General features: G+C 30.4%; 2 protein-coding genes across 2 annotated transcripts; one reads left to right on the top strand and one right to left on the bottom strand.

Moving 5' to 3' along the window:
• Positions 1 to 925: 925 nt before the first annotated feature.
• Positions 926 to 7,803, top strand: LOC113375861 (5-methylcytosine rRNA methyltransferase NSUN4-like). The gene is made up of 10 exons (XM_026615809.1): positions 926 to 1,203; positions 1,288 to 1,474; positions 2,195 to 2,644; positions 2,713 to 2,838; positions 3,000 to 3,183; positions 5,911 to 6,025; positions 6,110 to 6,234; positions 6,358 to 6,495; positions 6,639 to 6,798; positions 7,673 to 7,803. Exons 1-9 carry the CDS (start codon positions 1,126 to 1,128, stop codon positions 6,781 to 6,783), a joined length of 1,548 nt encoding a protein of 515 aa, XP_026471594.1. The 5' UTR covers positions 926 to 1,125; the 3' UTR covers positions 6,784 to 6,798; positions 7,673 to 7,803.
• LOC113377097 (putative inorganic phosphate cotransporter) lies at positions 7,590 to 23,655 on the bottom strand. Its single transcript, XM_026617292.1, has 10 exons — positions 23,636 to 23,655; positions 16,249 to 16,548; positions 15,378 to 15,529; positions 15,159 to 15,306; positions 14,569 to 14,723; positions 14,102 to 14,251; positions 13,907 to 14,039; positions 12,254 to 12,409; positions 10,894 to 10,979; positions 7,590 to 7,838 (listed from the first exon to the last, which is right to left on the bottom strand). The coding sequence occupies exons 1-10, from the start codon at positions 23,643 to 23,645 to the stop codon at positions 7,656 to 7,658; spliced, it is 1,473 nt and encodes a 490-aa protein (XP_026473077.1). The 5' UTR covers positions 23,646 to 23,655; the 3' UTR covers positions 7,590 to 7,655.
• Between the last annotated feature and the right edge of the window lie 685 nt (positions 23,656 to 24,340).

Raw genomic sequence — 24,340 nt, 5'->3', positions numbered from 1 at the left:
TGTGTAATGATCATTTTTGACCGCCAAATGGTTTATTTTTTTATTTTTACTACTTGATCTCCGAAACCGCTAGAGCTGCCTCCTCAAAAATTTAATCAGTTCTTCATCTTGTCAATACAAGTAAAATGTTTTTTGTAATATTAGAATCGGATGCCACGTTCTCTCAAAAACTGTTACCGCTTTTGGCACTTTTTGCCCCGCATCTTTGAAACGACTGGACTTGCCTTGTCCGAAAACAAATCAGCACGTCTCCTTATCAATAGGATTCGAAAGTTTTTCGAATAATTGAAATCGGTTCAACCGTGTTCCTGAAATCGTCGACGAAAATTTGTATCCGCACACACACACATACATCAATTTTTTCTAAGGTATGCCAAAATGTTCAGAAACCTCTAAAACGTAAAGTTATATAAAAAAAATAATTTTCGTTTTTTTGCGATTACTCTATAACTTGCCCTACGGAAAGTTTAAAATTAAAAAGAAGATGTAATTTTTTTAAATTTTAAAATTCTCAAAAATCTAATTTTCCCAGTTTTCAAAAAAAATAAAGTTTTGTTATAAATTGTTGGTACGAGAAGTATGAGCAATTTGCCTTAAGGACATAATGCCATTTGATGACTTTAAATAATTTTGCTCTTTCCCGCCACTTAAAATAATAAATCTGACGTTTCACGGTACATCCTCGAACAAAAAGATTCTGCTTTGAGGCGTTTGTTTGGAATTTTTCGCGTTCGTTCGTGTTCCTGTTCGTTCTTCTTTGTATTTTCTTGTTCGACATGTTCGTTCGTGTTCGTTCGTTAGGTGTGGATGCACCTTTACACAGTACCCACAGTACAAACCGAACGGATAACTTCGTTCTGCGCATGCGCAGACGAATATCTACTGTCATTTCTTGCCTTGAATATCGATGAAACCGAACCGAAGAAGAGTTTTGGTTTAAGGTTAAGGATGCATTTGTCAGAAACATATAAAATGCAATATGAATCAAATTTAATTAAATATGTTATAGTGTTTTAATCATGGACACATAAAAATAACGTTTCATATGTTGTCTACCAAAATCCTCTGCTATTATATGGACGCTAATAAATTTGCACAATTCTAACCTATAAAATCCAGTGCAAAATGTTTCTGCGAAGAAAATATTTAATTTCCACAGCTTCGTCTGTTTCTGCTAGAGCGAAACATTCAAAAGATCATTGGGTACATGAATAATCACAACTGAATTATTATTATTATTATTATTTGGTTAATTATTATAAATTCTGTATGGTGTTCTCATTTTAGTCGATGAAAGATAAGAAAATTTTCCCAAAACATAGAGCTTTAGAACATTTTGATGATTTCTATAAATCAGTATTTGGCGATAAATGGCCATCGATTAGAGTAGCCTTGTTATCGCCGCAGAAGTATGTTGCTCTCGTCAATAATTTTGGTGATACAGAAAAAACATGTGAAAAACTAGAAAATTTAGGTATGAAAAATTGTTTAGTTTTTATTATTTAGTTGATGTTTGAAACTTGTGCATTGCTGTTTTATACTATTATATTTATTTGCATAGTATAGATCTGATATTTTGTATTAACTGTATTGGTTTGGTCCATTGTAGGGTGCGGTGGACAGAAGTGGGCCATGTTTTTATTTTTGGTGGTGAATGGTTAAAAACGAATATATTTCCTTGATTTTTTTTTAGTTTACAATTATGTTTGGAAGTATTTTGTTTTTTGAATGGCAAAAAAAATGTTTTTACCATGTTTCCCGAAAATGTAGGGAGAAGTGGGCCACCCAAATTTTACTTTACTGTGAAGTGACCCATATCTGTCCACAAATAATGACCCACTTCTATCTACAAATGCCTTTTTTTTTGCTTATGCATCCAACAAAAACACAATGTAAACAATCAACAAAAATCACTTTGCATTTCAAAGATTATGTCTATATAATATATTGCATATTTACTTGTATTTTGCTCATGAAATGCTTTTTAAAATTGACCTAGTATCAAAATATGATAAATATGTGTGCAGTTCGACATACATGTCATAGTCTCAAGGTTATTCAGGTGGCCCTCTCCAACCTGTGACCCATGTCTGCCCACCGCACCCTACTATAATAAGTTTAGATTAATAAATTTATTTGATTTTGCCTAGTTCCAATTCTTTATTAGTTTTTTATAATTCATTTTTGTAAACAGGAGGAATTAATTTGAGAACATTATACAATATTCAAAAAGAAAAATTTTTAATGAAAAAGCAAAAAAAGCAACGAGATAAACAGCTTGATAAAATATATAAAATGGACCAAAGTTTAGAGAATTTCTTAATGAAACAGAGACAAGATGAAGTTAGTTCAGTTTATGGAACTAACGCAAATGAAATCAGTAGTATTCCTGAATCAATAAACAATACAAAAGAACCAACTACAGACATTAGCAGTGCTTCTAATACAGAAGATTCTATTTCTACAAATGATGAAGAATCAAGCTTAAGTTTGCATGCAAAATTAAAACATGCTAAGTATGATGAGAGAAGATTAATTAATCCAGAGGTTGGATTAGCGGCACTTCATGAGTTTATACCTGCAACAAAACTGAAGGGAATAGAGGATTGGGTATTTGAGTCGGAACATTATCAATACTATCAAAGTATGTGCAATTAACTATCTATTTTAATTCTTAGAAATATGAATAACACTACGATAAAAATATTTTAGATCCAAGTGAATTTCCTATTAAAGTTGAAGCAGAGGCTCCATTTACGATACCTGAAACTTTTAATGTATACAGTTATGAACGTGGAAATATATCAGATTTTCCTTCACCAAAGAGGGGATCAACAGGTACTTTGGTTGATAAAAGCAATGGTTTTGTTCAAATTAAATCTTATCACATATATTAAATCAACAGAATTATTTCTCATACTTGTTGATTATAAAATTATAAACTAATTATAAATTTAGTCAGTTGATGAAGAAATTCTAATAATTTTTATACATTTTAGGAGTATTTTCTCATTATTTAATGAATGGCGGTAGTATATTGCCTGTTTTGGCATTAGACTTACAAGCTGGAGATCGAGTTTTAGATGCATGTGCTGCACCTGGAGGAAAGTCATTGCTAATGTTACAAACCTTATTGCCTGGACTAGTTATAAGTAATGATATTCAAGAATCTAGGATTAATCGGTAATTGTGTATGTTTTTTTTTTTTGCTCATGGTAAAATTAAATGTGTATTCTAGTTTAACCCCTTAACTTACGATTTAGATTCGAAAATGTCGGCCCAAAGTTGTTCAAGCTGGCGCAGCGTTTGTGACTATTTTCCCTCATAATGTGTGGTCTATCAAAAATAATTTTGTGGTTTATAGTTCCGTATGAATCAATATTTTGTAATACTTGCATTTTTAAAAACATGTTTTAATATCAAACGAGAAGTTGCAAGTGTATATATTATATATATATATATATATATATATATATATTTTGTAGAGTTTCGAACAAGAATCCAAAAATAATACAAAATAAAAAACAAGAAAAGTTTTTAAAAAAACAATTTCTTTATTTAATTATTTGTTTATTGTCGACGTTTCGGAACTAGGTACGTTCCATCTTCAGGACATCTGTCAAGAAACATGATCTTTATGAGATTTTAGCAAACAATATGTTTAGGAAAAGAAATAGATTTTTCTTTAAAAAAAAAAAAAAAAAAAAAAAAAAAAAAAAAAAAAAAAAAAAAAAAAAAAAAAAAGAAAGAAAAATCTATTTTTTTTCCTAAACATATTGTTTGCTAAAATCTCATCAAGATCATGTTTCTTGACAGATGTCCTGAAGATGGAACGTACCTAGTTCCGAAACGTCGACAATAAACAAATAATTAAATAAAGAAATTGTTTTTTTAAAAACTTTTCTTGTTTTTTATTTTGTATTATTTTTGGATTCTTGTTCGAAACTCTACAAAATATACACAAATCCAAGACTCTACCATTCAATATATATATATATATATATATATATATATATATATATTAGGGTGGTCCTTAAAATGATCATTTTCGAATTTTCTTGCTCCCAGGGGCTCAAATAGATCCAAATAGATAAAAAACAATTCTCTGAAAGTTTTAGCTCTTAATATTAATGTTTAGATAGAGCGCAGTTCTATCAAAGTAGAGCGCAATGCAAAACAGCGCTAACGAAGCTATCTTTGCATGGTTGCAATAAAAATAACATTAATAATAATTTCTATCTAATAATAATTTATCTTTCTAAATCAATATAAAGGTATTATTTCCTTACCATTTTTAGGCAGTTTTACTTATTTTTTAAAAAAGATATTTTCTGAAGAAGGTTTTCTTTTAGTTTGCAAATTTGAAAATACTTTAAATTCTTTGTATACTTCATTAAAATCATAAACACCACATAATAGAATTGTTGACTCCGTTTACAAGGTGAATTGTAATGATTATGAAAAATTCAGTATTGGGGAGAGTTCACAATATATATATCTAAGAGATTGCTTCAACATAAATATAATTCAAAAAATAAAAATCAATACAAAACAATGCTTTCAGACCATATGCAAAATTTTAAACACACCTTTGATTTAAACAATCCCGTTATTTTATATATTGAACAAAATGTTGACTTAAGAAGGTTTGCTGAATCTGTTTTCATTTTTTTAAATTCACAATGTGTTAATAAAAGAAGTTCTTTTTCTTTGCTTTTTGACAGCTATCAAAATTTAATTAATGTATGTAAGTCTGATTTTTTTAATATTTGAACAATTATTTACCACTTGATATTTTCTTTTTTTCTTCTTTTTCAGAATTTGAAATATTTTGATTACTCGATTTTATTTTTCAAAATTCTATATATATATACATATTTTTTGTTTTTAGAACAAAATATTGATGTTTTAATTGTCAAATTTTACATAAAATTATTTTAAACTGGTTTGGTATGTATAATTTTAATTCTGTTTTATTTCATTTTGTTACTTTATTTTATTACTCTGTTTGTATTTTAGCTGAATGATAAGCTAGCACAATAGCTCGAAACGTATTAAAGAAGATTTATATTTACGTCTCTGTCTATATATATATAGACATCAGAATTCATTTTAGAGGTATGGTTTCTTCAGCGAAGTATCTTATTTTGATCTCTAGTATCCGAAAATTATTTGTGCCGAAGCGACTTTAAAGTCGACCCACCTTAATATATATAATGGGTAGTGCTGCTCTAGGGCAGGTTCGTTCGGAGTGCGGACTATCTTGAAGTTAATATTAAGAACTAAAACTTTCAGAGAATTGTTTTTAATCAATTTGGAAGCATTTGAGCTCAAGGGAGCAAGAAAATTCGAAAACATCCATATTAAGGATCACCCTAATATATATATATATAAGGGTGATCACACCTTATATAAGGTGTGATATTGATAATATATATATATATATATATATATTATATATATATATATATATATATATATATATATATATATATATATATATGCAGATTAGTGCACATGCTTTATTTAACAATTACTGACCTTTTTAAAATCATGTGTGTCTCATCTTCACTGTAATTTCAAAACGGTAAAAATTATATACTAATACGTTATTTAATATTTTATTAAAATTATTATTAAATAATGTATTAGTATGCACTTTTTACTGTTTTGAAATGACACTGAAGATTAGGCATGTCATGGTCTCAAAAGTCTATCATTATTAATTAAAGTTTGTGTAAAAATTTGAGTATTGTGTTGTTCATATTTAACACTTAATATTTGTTACACTCATACCACAAAATTTATATATATATATATATATATATATATATATACATTGAAGATAATGTTTTTAACATATTTATTATATCATACTGTTTTTGTAAATAAATTCAACTCCAATTTTAGTTTGAAATCTGTTTTTGATCAATATCTTTATGATTATGGTACGAAATGGAAAGGTTTATCCTACATAACCAAACAAGATGCTCGTGCATTGATGGAATATGACTCATATGATAAGGTTTGCATATTTTTGTAAATCAAAATATTAACTTTTAGTATAGTGTTTTCATATAAAAGATAATCAGTTCAATTTAATTTAAAGGTTTTAGTTGATGTACCTTGCACAACAGATCGTCATTCTGTAAATAATGATGATAACAATATTTTTAAACCAACTAGAATAAAGGAACGGTTGAGAATTCCAGAATTACAATCTCAAATTTTAAGGTAATGACAAATTGGATTTGAATTGAACTACATTTGAGTTGTTACATATTCGAACTTTAGAATAAATATATTATAAATGTGATCTCAAAGTAATCAATGATTTTTATAATAATCACTTTGCAGTAATTGCCTAAGACTAGTTAAACCTGGTGGAACTGTAGTTTACTCAACCTGCTCGCTTAGCCCTGTTCAAAATGATGGTGTTGTTCACTTAGCACTGCGGCAAGCATTTGAAAATCATAACATAGAAGCATGTATTAGGTGATAATATATATGTATTTTTATGAAATTAGTATTACTGAATTTTATATTATATACATATATTTTTAACTCTTAATTAGCACATCATAATTTTTTGAAATATTATATAACAAGTGTAAGGCATAAATCTTTTTATACTACAGGAATATTTCTTCTGCTATGGTACCTTTTGACCACATATTTCAGTTTGGATACAATATGGGATTGCGATACGGACAAATGGTTATACCATTTTTGCCATCAAACTTTGGTCCTCTCTATTTTTCTAAAATCATTAGGTTAAAATGAAGTATTGATATATAGGTAATTATACATATAGTGTAAATATAATAAATTTTATAAAAATATTATTGTATTTTTTATTTTTTTATTCATTCGTATTATATACAGCTTAAAATAGCTATAAACATGTAAAAAGTAATTCAATATAAATAAATATAGAAGCATAATAAACTGGATTTATTCCCATGATATGAATTGTCCTTAATTTATATTGTGAATATACAAATGTTGAAATAGTAAAGTCTTTTTACAATCAGCGTGATATAGTTGAAATGGTTAAGATAAATTTTGATTAAAATTATTTATTATTTATTTGATTTTAATAGTGTTTACTAAATAGCCATTTATGAATTGATGAGAAATAATGGAACTAATAATATTGTAATGCAGAATATTTATGCGCATCTTTGGGGACGTCCATTAATCACGTGAGCGAGTTTTTAAGGATTTTTGGACCCCCCCTCCCCCTTGGTGATGCATGGTGAAATTCAAAATAACCCCCCCTCCCCCACCAAACATCACGTGTATTTTCAGTTACGTGATAAAACTGTATTTTTTTTTATTTTTTTTTGAAAACATTTGATTTTTTTTTAAAAGTCAGTTAAAAATAAATACACGTGATATCTTACTATACCCCTCCCTCCCCCACGTGATATTTCGTGATTTTTTGTCAGACCCCCCCCCCCCTAAAAACCTCACGTGATTAATGGACGCCCCCTTTAATATAATATATAATTTTAAAACAAACATACAAAATAGTACTTTTGATAGCACGTGTTGCAAATAAAATATGATTTAATCATTATGAAAAATTTCTATTAATTTTTATATTATTAACATTTATTATCTAACAGTAAAAATGCTATACTATCTGATTTTCAACTGTCTTTTTCAGCAGTGTTCATAGGTAGTTCTTGAGTATCCACTGATTGTTTCTGTTTTGTTGGCCCATTATTCCAAGGTTGCTCTTCACCGCTGCTCCAAAGCGTAAATACTGTGAATTCAACTAAATACAGAGCAAGCGTCATGAAGAAAATAAAACGCCAGGCTTCGATGGTTTGCTGAAAATAATAATGGTAATAATTATTTTTAATAGAAGATTGCATAAACTAATAATTATGAACTTTAACCCTTTGCCCTCGTTTGTCCACTCTATGCCATCACAGTATATATGCATACATACAGTATACAATAATTATAAAACATAACTCTTATACAAAAACATATTACTAGATGTGTGTATTTGAATTAAGATTTATCTATTACAAATGTTGTTTGCGCATCCAAAACTTGCGTGTTATATATTCTTGGTGCTCTTTTGATAGAAATTACTTCCGAGTAGTACAATACCCATCTCCAAATTGATTTTGAGGACTAAGGTTTAATGTCAATATTTGCTTGATTGTGCCAAATGATGATTATTTGTTTTAAAAATATATTACATTATTATCTTATATATAAATTACAATTTGAAGACCAAAATAGAAAATATAACTATAATCTAAGGAGTTGATGTATCGAAGTGTGACAGTGTTTCACTATCCATTTTTTGGAGCACGGCTTGATAAGCTAAATTTAATCGATATTTTGCGATAAGGCAAGATGCATCTACTTCCCAATACGTGTAAATAGTCGACTTAATTATAAGAAATTAGATTTAGCTATTTTAAGATTTTTAACTGTTTATTTTGCATAAATATTGCTATTACTAAAAACTAATCAAAACATATTTATGATATCAGTAATTATATTATTTAAATTCAGTTTATTAAACATGTTTCAATCTACTTCTTGTTCTAAAAATGTATTTTATTCAGGTGTGGACGTCAACAGTGATCAGCGCATAAAATAACTGGAATATAAGCGGCGTTGATGCTAAATGTGCGGCTCATTATCAAAAACTTTGACGAATTTGAATAATTCAACCACTTATTGTAATCAGTTTTTTTTTTCAAGAATTCATTAGGAAGAAACGGCCCGGCCGATCTTTACAAAAAACTATTGAGCACGATTCCCAACGGGTATCTCTCGATCGATTTTTAAATGTTTAAAGTCGGTTAAGGATTTTTGGATAAAATAAAGACGAAAAATTTAGCATTTTCTACCAATTCTAGAGAAACGGCTTGGATGTCGTCTTGCAAAACTAATCAACGCTAGTCCTTATCTCAGTCTCATCAAATGGCTTTTAAATTTTTGAAATAGGTGCAGCCATGTTTGACAAAACGTCGACGAAAGGTCAAAAATTGGCTCCAATACAAACACACATATTTCTTCCAAATTTTGGATTTCTTATTAATTCCAAACGATTCTGAATTACTTGAAACGTCGAGAAAACACAAGATTAGAAAATCATTTTCTGACAATAACAAACTCCTCCTTCCGGAAGTTAATGATTATTTCGAATATTACTCTATTAACACACTTTCTGCGGGCCGGGTATTGGTACCTGGTTTTAGGATTGTCATTCAACTGCGGGTGCGGGTATTTTCGGGTACTCGGTCGGACACGCTAGATGCGAAGAGCGAACGAAATTTCTTACTATGAGCGGTTGCAACGCTAGTTTTATATTTATTATAAAACTATAATAAAATTATAATTTATTCTTCAAAATTATTTTCGATACGTAAATACGTATATGTTACATAAATATTTTGCTATCTTTGTATTTATTGCGTTTCGATAGTTCATATAATTTAAAATTCAAAAACAATGTTAAAAATAAGCTATTACATTTTTACAAGCAATCGAACGTAGCTTATAAAATCATATTATTATTTATGTAATTAACTATTAGGTTTGTCACTAATTTATACACCATAAAAATTAATTTCGTACAATATTAAAAATAATCGAATTTTCAACGTAAAACTATAGATTGTATATAGTATGATTATAAGTGATATAGGTACTTTATACATGATTGGAGAATGGAATTACTTTGTCTAATTTACGTACCTGGCAACAGGTAATTTTATCAAATACAGTATCCGGCGAGTAATAAAACTAATTCATTAATTTACTGTTGAATGACGAATTTTCGCAATGTTTTTCAATTGTGCTTGGATTACAGGTAATTTGAAAATGTATGATATCATATTTCTCGTATTTTATTATCCAATTTCTTTTATTTGAAAGAATTCAACGGAATTAAATGTATTTAATATCCTGTTACTTCCTATTACCTAAATAAATCTTCAAATTTATATTTAAAATCTAATCTAATTAAAAATATTTATCATATTTAAAACAAGCATTTAAGCAAAAATAGTAAAATATGGTATTCTGATTAGAATGGCTTGCGAAGCAAAGTCAGGCTACATATGCAATTTAAAAATTTACTATGGAAATGGCAATAGTTTACAGACAACTATATTAGATATATTAGAACCTTATTTAAATTTGTGGCATCATGTATACATGGACAATTTTTATAATAGTTTAAATAAAAGTTTATTATTACTACAAAATAAAACTAGGATTTGTGGGACTATAAGAACAAACAGGGGCCTTCCTGAAGAACTTAATAATTTGAAACTTAAAAGAGGAGAGACAATATTTAGAAGACGCCAAGAAGTTTTGTTACAATTCTTCAAAAAGAATAGTCCAAATGATTTCTTCAATTCTAAACTTATTGCGTAAAAATGTGTAGTGTATACTCGTGTAAAAAACCTACCTATAACAAACTTTTCTGTGTATTTTGATTAATTGATTTTTATGATTAAATTTATTTTTGTATTTCAGAGACTAAACTTGTGAGTAATTACGTAAGAAAACGTATAGAAAATGTTTCTGTGCATTTTGTTTTAAATTTTTAGAATTAATTACATTTTTCATTTCATTGTCTAAACACTAAACATATGTATCATTGCGTAATAATATTCAACTTTATTTGCAAATGTTTTACCTTCAGTATTGATAGTTTTACCTCATAATAACTTAATATTATAGTATTTACTACTGCGTATGAATTTAGGCAGTAAGTATTGTAAGTAAAAGACTGTGCTTTCATGCCATGCTTACGCATTCGCACCGTTGTGAAAACCCCGCTACGGGTACAAGTTAGCCCGAAATCCTATCCGCCGAAAGTGTGTTAACTAAACTATGTTCAATACTCACATTTCCATCCGTCATATAACCTACAAATACTGGAACTGCTATTCCTGATATCGTACCAGGAATGTTAGTGAATGCGATGAGGGAACCTGTAAATTTATATTTTAAATAATATAAATAGTCATAATTTTGTTTTGTATAGAAGCATTATATGATTTTAACTCAAGAGGATCGATTTTAGGACTGTTTTGACGGACAGGAAGATTATTAGATCAATTACGACGATAGTTCATAACTAGCTGTAAGTGGAATTCTGTCTTAAGGCAATTAGGGCATCGTGCCTTAAGGCAAATTGCTGGAACTTCCCGTACCAAAAATTATTATTTTTTTAAAAACGGTTAACATTTTTGAAAAAAATTTAATTAAAAAAATAGATTTGAGAAACTACAAATTTGACAAAAAATTACTTTTTTTTGAAAAAAAAAATTATATGAAAAAAAAAATTTTTTTTTTTGAAAAAAAATTTTTTTTTTGGATACAAAAATTTTTTTTGAAAAAAATGTTTTCTTCATTTTGACATATTTTGGAAATTCTGAACTTTTTTTCAAAGCAATCGCACTGCTTGAACTGCATAGAGACGAAATGTCAAAGCGCGCATGTGCCGCGCCGCCGTCTAACGCATAAGCATTGGTACAGAACCCATAAAAATGTAAAAAAAAAAATACTTATTGTTAAAATCTCTATAAAATATCTGATAATTTGATGTGCATATGTCTAATGATAATTTTTAACCGCCGAATGGCATTATTTTTTACTTTTTTCATTAGATCTCCGAAACCGCTAGACCTGCCTCCATGAAAATTTGATCAATTCTACATCTTGTCAATACAAGTAAAATGTTTTTTGAATTATTCAAATCGGACGCTCCGTTCTCTTAAAAACGGAGGTATCGTTTTTGGCACTTTTTGCCCCGTATCTTCGGAACGGCTAGACCTGCCTTTGCCAAAAACTAATCAGCACGTCTCCTTATCAATACGAATCGAATGTTTTTTGAATTATTCAAATCGGTTGATCCGTGTTCCCGAAATCGTCGACGAAAATTTGTATCCGCACATACATACACACACATACATACATACATACATACATACATACATACATACATACATACATACACACACACACACACACACACACACACATACATCCATTTTTTCTAAGGTATGCCAAAATGTTCAGAAGGTTTTGAAACGTCGAGAAATGCAAAAATTTTCATTTTCGATTTTTTTGCGATTACTATAACTTACCCTACGGGAAGTTAATAAGTAATTCAGTAGCATATCGCTTTGTCGGGTCAGTGTGGGGAATTGATGTGAATAAATTCGAATTCAGTTATTTAATTTGTAACATAACATTCACTTACCAGCATATCTTGGTGCGATATCAATATGATTTATCATGACGCCGCTATACATCGCACCGTGGCATGCTACTGCTAAACAGAGCAGCGCCGCGCCAAGATAGCGCCAGCAGCCAACGAATGACAGAATCGCGAGACATGTACCAGGACCCAATGATGCTTGAAATAATTGATTTATTTTATACAAATCGATCGTTATTATTTTTACGAATTAAATTCAAATCAATACGTATTACCTTACGCTATTTTAAAATACTTAAGTTTATTTCGCGTTGTATAATTTTATTGCATTGTCTGATTAATTTATTTCGAGATCAGATTTTGTACTTCAAATATTTTAATTAAACGGTCAGTTTTATTTTCTTTGTTACCAAATTGCAATTCAATGTGTAATCGCAGTTCTTCAATAAGGAACTTCCGATTTGCATAAGGTTAAAAATTCTGTTATATCAGTCTCCTTCAATTTTAATAAAAAAAGATGTGAAAGACTTGAACTCAAAACAACACAACTTCGAAAATTTCATAACACATACATAACATGGAAAGTTTTTTTTATATTTTTTTTTACATACAGAAGTCATATGTAGCACATACGTCAAATATAAATATGTATACGATATTATATGGTATCATGCTAGTAAAAATAGCTTTCTGTACCACCGTAATTTTGAAGATGTTTGATGTGATAAAATATTCTATTTGATGAAATAAACTGAATAAACCTGAAAAGTTCTCATTATATATTTTTATTGTTTCCCTCTCTTACTAAAATATTTTAGTTATTGTATTACTTTTTTATCATATATAAAAATCTCGTGTCATGATGTTCGTCACAATACTCCGGAATGGCTTGACTGAGAATCTACATCTATTTTTCATGTCCCTTAGTGGTAAGGGTTGTCCGCTTCTAAGATTTTTCTTAGTTTTTGTAGCATTTTTTATTTTAGTTTTTTATAATTTACAAAGAATACAAACAACCCTAAATTTTCACTCTCCTACCACAAACCCCTATTTCCTAAGTCATTTTAGTAATGTAAAGATTCAGTTGGTCTCTTTTACCCCTTTTTACATGTAAGCTTTTATTGCGAGTTAAATGCAGAAGACATTATTAAGTCAGAGATTTTGCCGTTTTTTTTAAATATTTTTGACTTTAGATTAGTGTACAGCCGTAAAATTTACATTGGAAAACATATGTCGCACACACTATACAAACAACTGTTTTTTGGTGGACCTGTGTAATTATTTTTGACGAAATACCAGATCAAGGTTATACACAGTATTATTTCTGTGAAAAACGTACCCAGGTAATTTATATTTTGCATTGGTTGAATAATGTAGCTATTACTTTGTACAATCTCTTTAAAATTGAAATAAGTCATTAGATCTGTTTGCCTCATGGCTATCCCATTTTACACCGCCTTTGGGGTAAAAAGTACCAGGTGACAATTTTTGAAAAAAAAACAGCAAAAAAACGCATAACTAAAAAGATGAATCAGCTGGGAGTTTTACTGAACATAGTCAGATATTTGTTATTTGTTGTGACATTTGTTTCTTTTTTTAATTCTAATTACAATCTGTACACATGGGACATTCAGTAATTGTTTTGACTTTATTATATATGGATTAGTTCCCCGCACTACGCTAAATCTATATTACCTATTCCTGTGGCAATTTTTCGTGCTTGACCGACTGTTAGTTTTCCATTTTTTATGCAATAGTCCATAATATTTCCTGTAATAATTGTCGTCGTGGCCATTGCGAAGAACGGTATAGCAGTTAAAAGTCCATTCTAAAAAAGGTAGTTAAAAGTTACGCATATACGTCAAACGATTCAAAATAAATTTACATTACCTCTTGGATACCAAATAAGAGTATTTGTCTTAAATACACTGGTATCTCTATTAGTAATAGGTAGAACCCCCAATTTGAGCAAGTGTTTCCAATCAGAACTGCCCAAAACGGCTTAGATGTCGCTATGTCTCTCCATGGCATTTTAGGTTTCTATTAACAGAAAAGGTTTATTATTATTGTGCCAGTATATAAGAAGTTGAATGCTTCAATAAAGTTTATTTCATCTTAGCATTTTAATATTTTTAAACCATCTTTAAGCTTGATTTGCCAAATTACTAATAAAGCGGAGGGGGAAACTTGTTCCGAGTCAATGAATTGGTTCTTAGCAGTAAAATAGATTATCAATAAATAAATAGGTGATCTACAGTTACACTTTAGTAGTCTGAATAATTTTAATAATTGTTAAATAAACTGTTTATATAATTATTGATAACTCTTGAATTTTTGGTTAAATTATTAATACATGCCTCTGTGGATGGAACTTGTATGGTTTGTCCTAACATTTCTCGTTCTTCTTCAGCTATAAATTTATGATGAACTGGGTAATCTGTTACGTAAAACAACCATATAAAAACCCAGGGCAAAGCTAGACATCCGCTTATGTAAAATACATAAGCCCAACCTGAAATTGGTAATAGTTATCATAGAATGTCAATAGTTTGACTAGAATTCATTGTAATGAATAATACAAATACATTTTCAATAATAATTGCATTTATGTACGTGTTTTATCTGATTAAATTGATACAGCATTACAATATTGTCATTTTAAATATTAAAATAAGTTTTATAGATTTATCTATAATATTTCGTAAGCAAATCTTCGTTTTATTTTTCAAAGTAAAGAATATGAATATTTTTTTCTTAAAATAAAATTGCAAGTAAAATCTGTTTATTTAAAATTAAAAGCAGAAAAAATTCCTATGTGCAACTATATCTGGTGTTGCATGAACGATCGTTTTTCTATCTCGTACATGAGATAAGTTTTTGAAAATGTAGTTAAATTTAATTTTATGATAATTAAAGAGTTTCAAATCTATTTGTTTTTGAATCTTACCCAATTTACTGGATATATAGCCCGACATATATTGGGAGGCAACAGTTCCTAAACATGTACCGGCGTAGATGAATGACGATAATTTGGAACGCTCTTCTTTGGGGGACCAATGTGATAAAAGGCAGTGCGTGCAGGGAAACGTAACGCCCTGATTAATAATAAGAACATTATATGTTCAATATTTATATTAAACTTTGACTTGAAACTATTTTAACTTACTCCTCCGATTCCTTTGAAGAATTGGCATACTATAACGCCACCAAAGCCAAGATAAAAAGCTGCGATCGGCGTCATAAGCGTCATTACCATATTTGTGATAACTGCGAAGAACATTACCCATTTTGCAGACCACAATTCTGAAATTCTGCCGCCTATAACAATATGTCATTTTATAACTTTTTCTAAAATTTGCATTTTATTATATAGTATTTCTTTAAGTTCTTCAACTGAAAATGATTTCAAATGTTGATTCTTCTTCTGACATAGATTTAATTATTCGGTAATTTATTATTCAACAATTTTTAAAAACAAGTGACCTGCAGTATTACAATACATCACCTTTTACAGTGATTGTCAATTGCGTGTGGTTTAATTTTTAGTTTAATTTAAATCTCACTAGGAAAATATTGTGAGTTGAAACGCAATTTCTGCTCCTTCTTAACTTGAGATTTATAATAGTTCTATAAAAAATATGACCATAAAAACTGATTTTTTAAGCGATAGTTATTTCGATCTTATGTTAATTATACTCTTTATATTTTTTGTTCCCTAAATCAATTATTATTAACTTACTAATTTTCAAGTACATAAAATATACGTTGATATTTTTACATTCCTTTACGAAAATATTCTAAGCTGGTGGAAGATCTACATTATTCTTTTATAACAATCATATCAATAATCTATATTTAGTTTGAAATATATTTAATGTACAGTTTTGTTTTAGCATTAATTAAATGTTGGATTCCAAGGAATATCAAAGAAATAAATAGAAATCAAGGAGTGATAATAAAATCTGTATAAATCTATGAAATGTTTTATGTTTTTACAAAATAAATAAAATGTAAACGTAATAAATAATATGCTTTACCTGGAAACATAGACAACGCATAACCCCAGTAGTAACTGCTCAAGATCAAACCTTGCTGCTGGCTAGTGAAATCGAATGGTCCATCCTCGTTTTTAAGTTCCTGCTCTCGATTAAATCCACATTGTTCACTTGTCATACCACTGATTTCTGCTGTTATGTTTCCTTTTATAATTTTGGTATTTTCTATAGCCGTGTGGTTAACCATGGCCACCAGTGCCACCGAAATGTTTACGCGTAACCCATAGATGATAGCGAGGGCCATCAGGCCCAACCCCGCGATCATCATACGCGTTTTGAAATCTAAGAGAATAACATTTTAAATAATCATAATAATAATAATAATAGTAATGAAGATGCAATACTAATATAGTTACATGATTACTTTTTTGTGATAGAAATAAAATATTAATATAAATTTCAGAATCTAAATTGATGGTTAAGGTTTCGGCAATGAATATTTAAATTGTTTCTAAAAAGCATTAGGAAGCAAAGATTTATATTCAATTTTTATAATTTGCAAACTTATAGATTTGTGGGAAAGTAATAGGCGACGACATTAGGTCAGATTCAGATGGCTAGTGTGCTGAGCTTACAAAAGAAGATTGAATGTTTTTATCAAACGTTTTTTTTATGTCATTACCTTTTTAAAATATTAATATATTAGTAATAAAGCATTGCTAAAGTGGTGAACACGACTTGGAGAGCATAAGAAGAAGAAAACATGGAAATAACTCAAACCGGACGTAATTTTAAATCGACCAGCAGAGAAGGCAAAGTATGCTGAGATTCTACGTCGACTAAAGCAGATCATCCCTGACGAGCAGGTCCGGACGACTGTAGATAAGATTAAGAAGACTGGAGACATGTTGATTGCAATCTCAAGAAAGTGCGCAGATAAAGGCCGAGGTCTGCAACAGTCAATCACGAGCATCTTCAACCCTTTTGGTACGCGCGGTACACATGTGTACCCCAAAGTTTGAAAATTTTTGGACAGTCGAATTTATGTATGAAAGCAATGCAAATTATACCACGATTTAATGTAAGTGTTTAGCTGTGATAATACGTGACACATAATAGGTGAAATACATATGACACGTAAAACAGCATTCAGTTTAGAACCAATCGCGTTTTGTTTTTTATCCGCCCGTAGTAAACTTTTCTAAACTCTTCTAAATGTGAACTCGGTAATTCCTAAATTGTTGATGAATGATAAGAATTGATTGAAGAAATATTAGCTCTGTCTGAACTATTTGCTCCAAGAATTAAAAATACAAGGGGGGAATATAAGTAGAAAATTGCTTTTACCAATTGAAGCTAAAACATGAGGAAGGTGAACAAGATGCAGTGAAAAAAATTCAAACATGAATTTCAACACTGTATCAACAATGCAATGTACTTTTATGTCAAAAATGTTTTTATTATGAATTAAAAAGCTTCATCATAAATTTTATTTATGTTCTAAGTTGAACAATATTTTTTTTGTTGCTTCTATAGGACGGTTGGTACAGATGTGTACCAACAAAAACCACGGATGGTACAACGGTTTACCAGCACCTCCAGCTGCTCCCTGATTATTTAATTTTTAAACTTTTCTTAACTCTTCCAAATGTGAATTCGGTAATTCCTAAATTGTTGATGAATGATAAGAATTGATTGAAGAAATATTAGCTCTGTCTGAACTATTTGCTCCAAGAATTAAAAATACAAGGGGGGAATATAAGTAGAAAATTGCTTTTACCAATTGAAGCTAAAACATGAGGAAGGTGAACAAGATGCAGTGAAAAAAATTCAAACATGAATTTCAACACTGTATCAACAATGCAATGTACTTTTATGTCAAAAATGTTTTTATTATGAATTAAAAAGCTTCATCATAAATTTTATTTATGTTCTAAGTTGAACAATATTTTTTTTGTTGCTTCTATAGGACGGTTGGTACAGATGTGTACCAACAAAAACCACGGATGGTACAACGGTTTACCAGCACCTCCAGCTGCTCCCTGATTATTTAATTTTTTTAATGATTTTCATTTCAACATATATCACACATTAAAAATTTTACACAAACCGGTTTTTCAAACAATTATTTGAATACCGCCCCGAAAGGGTTAAGGATGACGCCAAAGTGATGCAAAAGAGATAATCGAAATCAGGGACATTGATGACGATACATCTAATTCAGACTGCTCTGAAAAAAGCAGCTGGACAAGACTGTGAAACACCAGCGGAGGCAATGCAGATCCGTAAAGCCTACAGAGTTATTCATGCTGCTACAGTAACGTTACCGGTAGCCACGGCGCAGAAATTGCTTGATCGGATCGGTAGAAGTCGAATTGGCTGGGTGAACTGTCGTATAAGAACATCTATAGGCCAGTCCAGTGCTACAAATGTTTTTTGGGCATCACGAATTCCAGTGTACAAGTAAGGCGAACCGTTCAAACCTTTGCATTAAGTGCGGACAAGAAGGGAACAAAATCGCTAGCTGTCCAATCTACAGATGTTCGGAAGCACTTAAGAAGTTATCATATAAACAAGCATGAAGATACTGTAGCTAAATTTAAATCATTGTAAAGCTGCACATGGCTTTATATAGACAGTACGAGAACTGAAGCTTGACCATGTGATATTATACAGTCATACAGCATCTTCACCTGGCCAAATATGGAAAGTGGGCACAACCACCAAAGCTGTTATTTGGTCCTGTGGCAAACTCTACTTCCAGAATACAGTTACCAAACGCAGCGTTGGCTTTGTATCAGCAGCAATAGATGTGGATGCTACGCACCACCTAGCCTAATTGTGGAATTTGCTAACTTTCTGGCACGACTGATCGAGAACGCGAAATGATATTATTCAGTGGCGATAGCCGGAGACTTTAACTCCTGGGCTTTAGACTGGGACAGCAAGCACACAGACGCACGAGGAAAAGCACTACTGGAAGCTTTTAGTACGCTAGACGTTGTATTGCTCAATAGTGGTGGCAAGCCGACCTACACCTAAGGCGACGCAAGCTCGATTTTAGACCTCACATTTGTCAGCAGTAGTCTCTTCAGAGGTAACAGCAACTGGTGGGTGATGGATATCTACACTGCCAGCGACCATCATGCATTTGGGAATTGTCATTCGAATTGAACATCAAAAGACCTATCTAGCAAGTTAACTGCGCTAGCTGGAAGGCAAAATATTTTGATCGAGATGCATTGCTAATAGCTCTTGAAAGCAACTCGATCAACACTGGATTCGCGGAAGAAAGAACCAAGGACCTGATGAAAAGAGTGACACTGGTCTGTGATTTCAGTATGCCTCGTTAAGGTGGCATAAATTCAAGATCCTCGTTGTACTGGTGGAACGATTACATCAGAGTACAAACAATCTCGTCGTGAATTGATTAAGGCCATCAAAGAGAACAAAGATGGTGGAAAGAGCTCATATGTGAGGTGGATAAAGAAGTTTGGGGTAAGCATTATAAGGTGTTTATGACTCTGCTGAAAAAGCAACAGGTGCAGACACTTACATGCCCTCAATTTCTTTTGAAAGTAACTGCGCTGTTTCCACAGCAACGCCAACGAAGGAGTATTGCCTGGTTGCCAATTTTCCGGTTACGGTCCTGAAATACGACACGAAGAACGGCTCAAAAAATATATCTCCGTAGGTGTGCCTTAAAGCTCAGTTCTTGGGCCAGTACTGTGGAATATTATGTACGATGGGCTTTTGAGACTAAAAATTTCAAGACGCGCCAAAGTAGTGACATACGCGGATGACGTAGCCGTAGTGATTGTCGCGAAACATCTAGACGAAATATGCCATATGTTCTACATCACCTTCGAGAAAGTAAATTGGTGGATGTATACTGTCAATTTTCAACTAGCTAAACATAAGACAGAAACAATACACATCACCAGCAGAATGCCATATCGGGCCTTCCTGTATTTGACCGCTCTCTGTACTTGAACACATTCCCTCTAATAAATGAATGTTTTCAATATTAAATTAAGCAAAAAGGTCTAGAAATTAAATAATTTAATTTTATTTGCTGACACTAGAACATTTCAACTATGAGTAAATATGTGTTCAAGTACAGAGAGTGGTCAAATACAGGGAGACCCGATATGGCGGTCCAAGCAGTAAAGAATTAGAGGCGCTCGTACGCTAAAACTATTGATTTTGCAAAAAATGGTTATTGCATGAAATATAGGAACTCTCTTAACTCTCTAGGTTAATTCGCATTCGTGCTTTTATGGTAAAATAAGCCAAGATGGAAATATTGTTATAAAACTGTTTTTAGGCCTCGTTTTCTAATATGGTGGGGCCAGCGGTAAAAATTCGAGGTGGCAAAGTTTAAAAATTCGTAAAGAGCACAACGAAATCTACAAGACTATCAATTTTCAAAACACTCTGAGTACTTTCCGGGCAAAACTACCAAATGACTGGAGTAATAATAAAAAATTAAATTAACACATGGACGTCAGGAATCTATGTTAATTAGATCAAGCGGCGATTTTCTTTTCGATCTACAACGGTAGTTTTCCGTTAGCAAGGATCTGGCTAATAGATTTGTATGGCTATTAAGTTTGTTTCCATGTTTATGTGCTGTTATTGTCATAACGTTCTTTACAGTACGTGTGTTCACATCCAGGTGAATTAGCCAATTAGGAACATATTTTGGTGCTCCTATGGCGATTTTGAGTAATTTGTTTCGAAATTTTTATATTATATTTATATTAGTTTTATATGCACTACTCCATAATTGAGTACCATATTACCAAATTCGTTTAAGTAATGATTTGTATAAAAGCAGCTTATTGTATGGCCTAAAGGGGCGTCCATTAATCACGTGAGGTTTTTAGGGGGAGGGGGGTTTTGACAAAAAATCACGAAATATCACGTGAGGGATGTAGGGGTATAGTAAGATTTCGCGTGAATTTATTTTTTAACTGATTTTTTTAAAAAAATTCAAACATTTTCAAAAAAAAATTACAGTTTTATCACGTAACTAGAAATACACGTGATGTTTGGTGGGGGAGGGGAGTAATTTTGAATATCACCATGTATCACCAAGGGGGAGGGAAGGGGTCCAAAAATTCTTAAAAACTCTCTCACGTGGTTAATGGACGCCCCCTAAAGGATTTAGTCTCTAATAACAAGTAGAGTTTTTTTGTTTTCAGTTCTAGCTGCTGCCTCTTTTTCTTAATATGATTTTTTCTATCCTATCGATCTATATGCCAAGATATTGCATATGATCTTCTTGAGGTACTTGAGTGTTGCCTACTAGAACTACGTTAGTTGATTGTTGATATTTTTCACGGTTACGATACAAGTGAGTTTGAAAAAACATCCAATTAAAAGTAAAAAATGCCATTTGGCGGACAAAAAGGATCATTAGACATATGCACATCAAATTATCAGATATGTTATAGATCTTTAATAATAAGAACAAATTTTGTCTACATTTTTATATGTTCTGTTTATCCCTTAGACTGCGACGCAACGTTCACGCGCTTCGATATTTCGTTTCTACGCAGCTAGCGTATCGTGATTGCCTTGAAAAAAAGTTCAAAACTTCCACAATATTTTAAAATGTAACAAAAATTCTAATTTTTCAAAAGGGTCAATTTTTCAAAAATTTTAAAATTCTCAAAAAACTATTTTTTTCGAAGTTCTAAAATAATGAATTTAAAAATGTTCTTGCATCGTCGTTTTTTTTAATGTTTATTGTTTCAGTCTTCTAGAGTGTTTGTTTTGATTCTCCATAAGTATATTTAGTTTATTCGTATAAAAATTGACCCAGGGGTGACCTTACCAAAAATGATATGCTCGTTTCACTGAGACAATACATTTGTTTTATTGAGCTTTGACTTTAGAAAAAGGTTTATTTGAGCTATTAAGGTAAATTTGTATTTAATTATATTTTTGATAACACTGTACTTTTGTTTACACAGAAGTTTTCGTTGAGCAGGAAATATAGAATGATAATCGAATATTTTCTTATCTGTGCATGTTACGCCTATAACGAGAACAACGTAAACACGAGCAAACGAAGTCCATTTTTACGCATTTCAAAAACAACTTTTTTAAGCAATTAAATGAGGTTTGAAAAATGTTAAAATTTAATTTATGGCATAAGATTTATGGGTACAGAATAGCTAAACACATATTTTTGTGAATTAAGACTGTTTAAAATGATGATCTTTAATGATTTGCACGATGTCAAGTTGAACTTGATGAACCAAAAAAATATTAAATTGAAGTAGTTTAGGCTTGACGAAAAAGGCAAATATAATGGAATAGCACGTTATATTGATATATCATTGATTTGGTTTTCATGACTGCAAATGCAACTTTTTGTTTTGTTTTTATTTTGTTACACTCATTTACATCACATTTTTATTCTATTTACATAATTATAAACAGCATTTAAAAATTAAATTCACACAAATAAATTACATAAATATCATTAGATCTTTATAGAAATGATTTATATGTAATGTATTGAATATATTTTAAAACTCAGTGGAAAATTGGCACAAAAGTTTTTTAAAACCTGATGATTCTTTATTGTAGTCTTCGGAAAAAAACCAGAATGATAAAACAAATATCTATACAAGATATCAATATGAAAAACAATTCAATTCCAAGTAGATTCAATAGGCTTCAGTCGCAAAAATCATTTCAATTAGAGAAAAAAAATTAAATGCTAAATTCAAAAGATTCGAAGAACTATTTAAAATTAACTAAAATAGCCTGCAAAACAGCTTGCACGTTAGCAATTTTTAAATGTGTTTTATTTAATATTATATTGCATTAATTTTATCATACACAATTAAAAATTACTAATTAAATTTATGTATGAAACAACAATATTGTACTAGCATTGGTGTTGAATTTTGAAACTTTTTACAATTTATTTTAAAATTATAGCTACATCATAGCCGATATCATTGAATTTTCAGGTTTTCAATATTTAATTAGTAACCATGATGTCAATAAAACAAAATATTATTTAAATTCATTTGCAAATTATTTTCAAATATGTTTATTAGGATTTCTTTTTCTTTTTCTGCTTTTATCAAACGATTTATAAATTTATATACAATGGAGTTTTTCTGAAGATGAGAATGCTGTCTTAAAACGGTAGTTAAATTCATTTTTTCACTGAATATAGTAACAGAATAATGGAATAACATGATAAATTTCTAAATATTAAATTTTATTTAATATTTTTCAATTTAATAAATATATTGTTTCAAATAAGTTTTTATAAATTTTATTTATACGTCCAATAGCATGTTGTGATATTACACTATACATATTTTTACGTGAAATTTCACAAACTTTATGAATAATGATTTAAATTTTTTAAAATCACTAAACACATGTTGGAACTTACGATCATTCATTTTATCACAATTTTTAACACTAAATAGTAATTAAATTAAATCACATGTAGAATAGTTATTGCACTATTTTTAAATTTTTAACTAAATGTAAGTTCATTAATTCGTTAATTTACGATATCGTAAAGTTGAAGAAACGCATCGGAATTTTTAGTACTGCGCCTGCTAAAGTTCGAACCGTTCGAGGCGGCCGCATGGCTCGAAGTGCCTTCGACTCCTGCGCGATACGATTTTCATATTACATACATACTTCGTAGTTTTGTTAGTGATCTGTTTTATTTATTTTTTTATCATTAACTAAATGCTGCAACAGACGACGCACTGACAAAATTCGAGATCAACGACTACTGAGTGGTTTCCAACCTTTTCGTACCGCCCTCTCCCACTTTTTTTTTAAAGATAAAGCTGCATCCCCCTTAATTCTTCTAACAATCTAATTGTAGAAATACTCAACTGATATTGTCTCAGGGAAATTGCTGAAACTTCTCGTATTATAATCAAAAAATGTTAAATGCATTACATTTTTTTTGAAAACTTTGAGTAAATTAGATTTTTTGGAGAATTTTTTAATTCTTGGAAGAGTTTTATATTTTTAGAAAATGTTGCATTTTTTCGTAGAGCAAGTTATAGTAATCGCAAAAAAATCGAAAAAATGGAAAATGAAATTTTTTTATATATCTTTACGTTTCAAAACCTTC

Source organism: Ctenocephalides felis, unplaced genomic scaffold (assembly GCF_003426905.1).
Source record: "Ctenocephalides felis isolate EL2017-DRISC unplaced genomic scaffold, ASM342690v1 CF-g0.4_SCAFFOLD_01886, whole genome shotgun sequence".
Taxonomy (NCBI): Eukaryota; Metazoa; Arthropoda; class Insecta; order Siphonaptera; family Pulicidae; genus Ctenocephalides; species Ctenocephalides felis.
The sequence above is the reverse complement of the archived record's forward strand: the minus strand, read 5'-3'. Positions and strand labels throughout refer to the sequence as shown.

What these genes read in the sequence shown, in the direction of transcription:
- LOC113375861 (XM_026615809.1), top strand. Translation starts at nt 1,126, where the DNA reads ATGTTTCTGCGAAGAAAATATTTAATTTCCACAGCTTCGTCTGTTTCT. An exon ending in ACCAAAGAGGGGATCAACAG is followed by an intron (nt 2,839 to 2,999) that starts GTACTTTGGTTG and finishes TATACATTTTAG; the next exon opens with GAGTATTTTCTCATTATTTA. An exon ending in TTACAATCTCAAATTTTAAG is followed by an intron (nt 6,235 to 6,357) that starts GTAATGACAAAT and finishes ATCACTTTGCAG; the next exon opens with TAATTGCCTAAGACTAGTTA.
- LOC113377097 (XM_026617292.1), bottom strand. An exon ending in CTATATATCCAGTAAATTGG is followed by an intron (nt 14,724 to 15,158) that starts GTAAGATTCAAA and finishes TACCAATTTCAG; the next exon opens with GTTGGGCTTATGTATTTTAC. An exon ending in TCTTATTTGGTATCCAAGAG is followed by an intron (nt 14,040 to 14,101) that starts GTAATGTAAATT and finishes TACCTTTTTTAG; the next exon opens with AATGGACTTTTAACTGCTAT.